General features: G+C 42.1%; 1 protein-coding gene across 6 annotated transcripts in view; it reads left to right on the forward strand.

The window, feature by feature from the left end:
* Positions 1-7344, forward strand: part of ptprk (protein tyrosine phosphatase receptor type K) — a 119509-nt gene extending 112165 nt beyond the window's left edge. For all 6 annotated transcript variants that reach the window (XM_040124840.1, XM_040124842.1, XM_040124843.1 and 3 more), the window contains 5 exons: positions 1537-1668; positions 2370-2495; positions 2892-3055; positions 3571-3706; positions 4333-7344. In XM_040124840.1, the coding sequence (XP_039980774.1) occupies positions 1537-1668; positions 2370-2495; positions 2892-3055; positions 3571-3706; positions 4333-4386 (612 nt within the window). In that variant the 3' untranslated portion in view covers positions 4387-7344. The remainder of the gene's footprint in view (positions 1-1536; positions 1669-2369; positions 2496-2891; positions 3056-3570; positions 3707-4332) is intronic.
* The last annotated feature ends 324 nt before the right edge of the window (positions 7345-7668 follow it).

Here is a 7668-nt window from a genome sequence, read left to right on the forward strand (position 1 = left end):
CTTTTAGACCAGAAGATGTGTTGCTTTTAACACAATCGGAGCAGATGCAATGTGAAAGAGTAAAAGTACATAATGTCTGTTGTCCCAAACTGCAGTCACACATTTGTTGAAAATGATACAGACTGTTAAGAGTTTATACACAACTGATGACGGAAAAAAAAAACGTAAATGTAAACAGTTTTGCAAAGATGTTTATACTTATACTTACACACACACACACACACATGCGCGCACGCACGCACACACACACACACACACAGACTCCCCTCCCTGTTTGTGTGATGCTGTGTTTGTGGTTTTAGCAGCAGAAGGCTAGAGACAAATCCAGGTTCTGAAAAGACCATTAGCTTCTCTGGCCGCCACCCAAACATAGCTTACATTGGCAACAGCTGACACCACATGTTGCCGATGTACCATGACTTGACAAACAAAGTCACTGAGTAGGTAGAAATTTAAGGAAAGATCTGGTTATTGTCAGTCATAATTAGAAGTTAATGTTTAATAGCTGTTCCGTTTTTATAAAAAAAAAAAATTTACATTGAGAGGGAGGAAAAGATAGTAAGGGTAGGTTGTAAGTGTTCACAAAAATGTTTGAAACACAAAATGATATATATGCATGGTGTGGAAAGAAACCTGGCTTCTCTCCAACAAAGTTGCTGGAGGACAAAAATACTGTAACTGCTGTAAAACGTATTGAGTTCAGTCCAATTTTTAAAGTTCACGTTTAAAGTTTAGCTAAGTTAAACTTACCTTTGGCCTCTCTCTAACCAAGCTGTCAGAAGAGTTCCAGGTAATGGGATTTTATGTCAAATCTCCAATACTGGATTTGTTTCATGGCTTCAGTGTCGTTCTGCCACCGGGTTCATGTTTAGCGAACCATTTACTGTACTCCCTAAATCCTGAACCTGACCCCGACCCTCACATTAGACTCTCTCCTCGTGTTTACACTGCCACGGTCTCCAAAGTCATTCACATCCATGTCACAATTTCATTCAGGATACGCTGGGCTCAGTTCGCTTTCAGTTCAGTCCGTTCGTTTCTTCGACAGAAACGGTAAATCTTTGGATGGATTTTTATCTTTAGACATTTTACTTTGAACATTGACAAAACTTCCGCTTCCTGAACGGACTGAACATGAAGACAACCGACCTTATTAAATGTAGATGCAGACGTACTGTATGTAAAGTGTATTTGTGTATGTAATGCATGCTCCTCACCCTCGCATTCGATAGGCCCACTGCATGATCATGTGACCAAACATCACCTTTTTAGAAGTGTGCTTGATGTGCCGTGTTCCACAAGCTGTCTCACTGTGCTCTGCCGTTTGTGTTTCGACGTGTGTACGTATGAGACGGAGAAAAGAGAGATGTAATAAAGACAAGGATGAAGGTATTTAGGTGAATGATGTATATTAAAAGTAGTACATACTTCATACTGCTGGAAATTAAAAAAAAAAAAAAAGTTAGTGTCAGGAAGAAATGACTCCATCGTGTGAAGGAAAAACCTGATATCAGTTTTTCTGCCTGCTTCCTGCAGAGCTACAGACAGCCTGCCGCATTCATCGTTACCCAGCATCCTTTGCCCAACACCGTCAAAGACTTTTGGCGTCTGGTTTACGACTATGGATGTACCAGTCTGGTGATGCTGAATGAGATCGACCTGGCTCAGGTAATTCACTTCGCTCTGTTTGCCGCTTTTATTATTTTCCGAGAAGCTGATATTTCGGAGACGCACGGCGTTCAGCCAACGACATCTGTGCCCTTATATACAGACACAAGTGACGAGCATACACCTGCGCTGATAGCAATGAAGGGAGGAAATGAGCCCTGATATCTCCAACAGTAATAACGCAGGGCAATAGACAGGAGAGGGGCAGAATAGTCGAGGCCCTCAAATAAAACAGATAAAAAAAATATTTATCATCCTTTAATATAGCCAGAAAATACACCAATCAGCCACAACATTTTTATGTTCTGGCTAAACGGTGTACATATACAGTATATTTACTAGACTATACTTTGTGCGGAATATACACTGTAGAATGAAGGACTTCATCTTGAGTCACTGTAATTGCAGATTTGTAATAAAAGACTAACGCTGACTTAAAACGTCAGTCAAAATCAACTTCACACCAAAGTCAAGATATGAGAAGAGAACACACCAGGGTGGAAAACTGTGTTTAGTTCACCGAGGCCTCAAATAGGCACAAACCATATAACAAACACCTGAAGAACAAATGCTAATAACAGAAATGCTTAAAGCACTGAATTTTCCGCTGCCATATATTGCTGTCTCTCTCTGTCTTTGTTACAGTGTGATGTTGTTCTTTCCATATATTGCATCTAAATCCTGTGACTGCTTCTCCTCAGGGTTGTCCTCAGTACTGGCCAGAGGAGGGCATGCTGCGTTACGGCCCAGTCCAGGTGGAATGCATGTCCTGCTCGATGGACTGTGACGTTATCAGTCGACTCTTCAGAGTCTGCAACCTCACCAGGGTTAGCGGATTTCCGTTGTGTTATTACGTTGTGGTTTCTGTACAGGTACCCAGCTGCTGCTGCTGCTGCTGCCAGTGTTTCTGTTTTCCTGCTACCGTGGGGTTAACACAGTATAAGTTACAGTAGAGTTCCACAATCTGCTCACATTAAAGACAATCAAATTCTCAGAAGTTATTATGGTAAATATTACTGCAAGAAAATAATCCAAATGTTTAGATTGGGTTCAGAAATCTTCTCAGAATTGCTAGTTTGGAATCTGAATTCTTGAGGTAGGGCGAGATGCATGTGTGACTAAAAAACAAAGACAGAAAAAAATGTGCTCGATTTGAGGTCGAGACGAGGCTGCAGTTTAACTCGACCACTTCTTCTAAATGTGTGTGTTGCTTGATGCTTCAGCCTCAGGAAGGCTACCTGATGGTTCGTCAGTTCCAGTACCTGGGGTGGGCGGGGCACAGAGAAGTCCCCGCCTCCAAACGCTCCTTCCTGAAGCTGATCCTGCAGGTCGACCAGTGGCAGCGCGAGGGAGAGGAGGGAGAGGGAAGAACCATAGTGCACTGCCTGTGAGTACACAGCAAGCAAAGGAGTTCTAACACACTTTGTTCCTCCTTCTTCTTTTTCCATGTATGAAGGGTATATTTGTGAAAAGCTGTTACCACCTTTGCTGTCTACCCTGTGAAAAAAGTTTTAAAAAAATCAATGAATTCATTAAAGTGAAGATTAAAAGAATAAAAAAATGTTGCCAAATTTGCCTAACCGTCTAACAAGGGCTGTATGTAGCCGTGGTTTAATAATTGCTCGTATTCACTTGTGAAAGGGTTGTTGTTACCAGTTATCTTGGCACCTAGTTGTGATTGCAAAAGAGTTCCAATGACTCATGCAGAGTGACACTTCTCTCTCACCAGAAGGTCTTTTTGTCTTATGATGCACAAAATTTACTGTCCAGCTGGGTGGTTTGCCATCCGTGTGCCACAGTCAGCGCCATCAACACTGTGTGAGAGGCGGCAGAGCTACGGGCGAGATATTGAATTGTGCAATTTGTCACACACCTGCGTGTTGTTTTTCTGTTTGTCCACAGAAACGGAGGTGGGCGTAGTGGGGTATTCTGTGCCAGCAGCATTGTGTGTGAGATGGCCAAGAGACAGAGCGTGGTCGACGTCTTTCACGCCGTAAAGACCTTGAGGAACAGCAAACCGAACATGGTGGACACTCCGGTGAGTGAGAGAGGAGGATGGACAGAGAGGGTGAGGGTAACAGAGGGAGAGAGGAACCTCAGTGTTTGGTTTGGTTTACTGGCAACTTTTAAACTTATTTATAAACGTCCGAAATAGCAGACTTTGTCAGAGATAGAACGATAAAGTCCTGGACTTATTTCAGTTGTTGTCCCGGGTGTTTAAACAGCAGGCGAGGTGAAAAGTATCAGAGACACCCGAAAGACCCGCCTTTCTTCAAATGCATGAAGATTTGACTCTTTGTTAAAGCAGGTAGCTTATTCCCATGTATGCTACTCTGACTCTGCTGTTATGACTACGGACTTCCCCCACCTTCTTAAAATAACTGTCACTAGGAGCCATGTTAAACCCTATAAACAATATATAATCAAATATGCCTCCTTTATTTTTAACGTCATTATTAAGTGTAAAGTAACGATGTTTCACAAAATGGGGAAGATATGAAAAAGAACCAAAATGGCTCCGGTGAAAACAGACCTTAAAACCGATTCCTCAGCGACTTTGATCTGTTGTGACATTTGCAACAGTGAAACCGAGCTCGAGCCGACCTGGGAACACGTGACCGTGCAAATAGTAAGTCCAGTCTGTCTGTCTGTGTCGGTTTACAGGAGCAGTATCGGTTCTGCTACGACCTGGCACTGGAGTTCATCGAGTCCTCCTAAACGAAGAAGAGGTGAAGAGGAGCAGGACGACACATCTTTTCACCTCCCTCGTGTTTGATTCTTTGCTTTTCGCTCGGTCCCGACTCCCCCTCTGTGGCTGCCGTTCTGTAGCATCCATTTTGCATCCCTACAAATGGCACGAGAGAAATCGGCTCCTCGTACGGTGTTGCTAAGCAAAGGGAAACAGAAGGGGCTTCTGGGAGTGAGGCAGAGGAGGAGAATGTTACTCCTTTTACTCCTTTATGCTTATTGTACAGCTTTTTTGAGTGCCAGCGGGCCCCTGTATGTTTTGGGCTCCATTTAAGCGTTTAGCCTCTCACCACGACCCCCTCGCATGGACTCGATGCCTCATGCTGTCTCGGCTGCAGTCCTCCATGTGCACTGTAGATGTCTCCCTTCCCCCACGCAAGCGGCAAACCCAGCTTTTGAATAACTGCAAGTTAAAGTTTTCAGTGGCGCCACCTCCCCCGCTCTCATGCTAATTTCTGAGTAACTTAACGGTGTTGGGCATCTCATCGTGGTGATGTTTGAATATCTGCAGCCAGTAATTTCTGTACAAGAACAAGAAACTTAAAAGTTACAGCCTGGCCAAACTCTGTGAACGCTTCTCTTTTCTACTCCATACACAAGCAGCAGCATCTTCATAATTATTTTTCTGAATCAGAACATCATTATGTATTTTTAATAGCCACTTTGTACCCATTTTAAATGCAGTAGGTTGTCGGATAACAGAACAGATACAGAAAAGAACCTGCATGTCAATACAAGTTTGCTTATTAGATAAAGTAGTGTCTTAGAAACAAGACTGACACTGAAGCAAAAACAGAGAGTTTACATGGAGAGCATAAGGCTTTTAGATTTTTTTTTTTTTTACAATATCATGAAGTGGCAACTTAAAGAGCGTGTAGGATTTTCACTAAAATGTATACGTCCGTTTTTTGTTCTCTGAAGAGTTGATTTCCGATTGCTTTTGTATTCTCATTTACTGATCTACTGGATAGACGTTTTGAAGTCGTCATTGTGCCCCAAATTGTCCAAATTGAACACTTAAGATTTTATCCAGCCACGTGGCATCAGCCTAATCATGTGTGTTTCAGGGCTGGGCCCAATGCACTTTCAATTCAGCCAATTCACAAGTTGGATATTTTTCAGAGCATAAATATAAACAGATTTTTGGGTACGAGGGAATCTGCTGACCCTTAGAAGAGACTGAGATTTAACGCGCTTTCGTGAACAGGCGAATTACGGTTTCCATTTATGGCTTGAAGGGAATTGGAAGTGAACTGACCCCAGGCTTCATTTGCTTTGTGCACTGGTGGCCAACACTTTTCTCTTTGTTTTTTGTTTTTTTTTATTTTGCAGCTGATGTTTATTCATAAGCCAAAGACTTTGTGTAAATATGTCTATATGGATAAAGCACATTGTTTGTATTTATTGTTTGTTTACTTGCATTGCTTGTAAGAACAATCATTCTTCATTCCATGTTTACTCTACCGCCAGCGTTTCTTAAACTGTGGGTCAGGACGCAAAATGGGCTGCAGGTCTGTTTCCTCGGACGTCTCGAGAGTATTAGTATGATTTAATGAGCCCATAATGGGTCCCGAGGTATTTACTCCATTTGGGTCCTTGAAGAAGAGTTTAAGAACCCCTGATCAAAGCTGTGTATTAAAGCATTATAAGTAGTTTTTCAGTATGTAGGTGGAATTCAGTAGTATTGTCTTGTTTTCACTTAATGAATCTCTCTGTGATGTTACTGTGGTTTATTTGTGTAAAAGCCCATCGCGCTGTTTGTGGTCAGTAGAACATTGGTGCATTTACATGCACAGAGTACTATGGATAATAGCTCCCATCCCTCTGAGCGTCTTAGTTGGGATAAGCTGTTTATCTTCACCCTCATATCCTGCTCACCGTTATCCCTGAATACACACCGCCTCAGTGATGCAAACGGGCCTAGTGAGCGAAACATGCAGGACTGTGAAACAAAAAACATTTATTGTGCCTAATCATTTGAATTCTCCTCGTTGATACGAGCATTTTAACAGCATCTTAGATCGCGACCAGGGCTTTGTTGAATGCGTTCTCATGGACGATCAATGTGTTGAATACCTTTTGGACCACGATTCAGTGTGTTTTATTCATCAGAATGCTTTATGAATTATTTGTGAGGCTTTACGGGCTCCTGAATCCCTGATGTGTTTCTGTTTTTTGTGCACAAACTGATTCAGAAAAAAAAAACAAAAAAAAAAAACATCAACTTTATTGTAAATAAAATGTTAGATGTTCCACTTGGCTGGAACAAGAGAAGCCCTACTCTTAAGGATGTTATTGTAAATAGATTACCATGAGTACTAAAAAGCCTCTATTGTTGGATGAGCAGCAAAGATTTAGACGATGGATGCAATGTCAGAACATTAGTTCTGCTGTAGATAAAAAGTCGGAGATTGTACTCCTGGAGGATTCAACTTTAAAATAATGACAGATGTCGTTTAAAAACTGTTCACAGTTTCCACTGAATACACAACTTTATTCTGTTGGTGGAACATCGATTTGCATTTTTTTTTCCTCCAGATTTCTGGTCTGACCCAAAGAAGGGAAAGAAACTTTAGAGGCCAGAAGACTATGTTAATACAGTCGCACACTGCCTTCAGTGATGGTGGGGTTTACCAGTTGGACAAAAACTGATGTCCATCTCTATAGCATGCAGAGTGAGAAAAGTGAAGCAGACAATGACCAGGTGTTGTGGTAACAGAAACTAAACGCTACACACATGAGGGGAAAACCGAGGGGCAAATCCTGCTGAGGTGCAGCGTAATTCCTCCTTAATCAATCGGAAGTAAGCGGCCCTGAAGCGTAGTGAATGAAGCTGGTTTCTGAATGAGAGGCCAGTCTGAGTAAAGAATTGATATTCATGGTTCATAATTATTATTGTCTGTAATGTTTGGCTTCTTTGCTGTAATAAAGACCACTTCTTTAATTAAAACTGTTGGGAGTGTTCTGTTGTTAGCTGACAGTTTCAAAAAATATACATCTTCAACCAAGCTGTTCCGATCCAACTGATATTCACAACATTAAATTGAAGGCCCAGCACGGCCGTAGTCCACCCACACAGGGGGATTCTAAATATTCCGCCTGATTAGACCTTTTCTCAGGACAACGAGGGCAGTAGAGGCTGGTCGATTAGCAGCTCCCCATCGCTCTCCTGTTCATTTCGTTTGCACCTGTTAAGGTGGCACGGATCTAATTTAACTCCACCCTGGGCAGGTCTAATCAGACACAATAACT

The sequence above is a fragment of the Xiphias gladius genome, chromosome 4 (assembly GCF_016859285.1).
Source record: "Xiphias gladius isolate SHS-SW01 ecotype Sanya breed wild chromosome 4, ASM1685928v1, whole genome shotgun sequence".
NCBI classification, from domain to species: Eukaryota; Metazoa; Chordata; class Actinopteri; order Istiophoriformes; family Xiphiidae; genus Xiphias; species Xiphias gladius.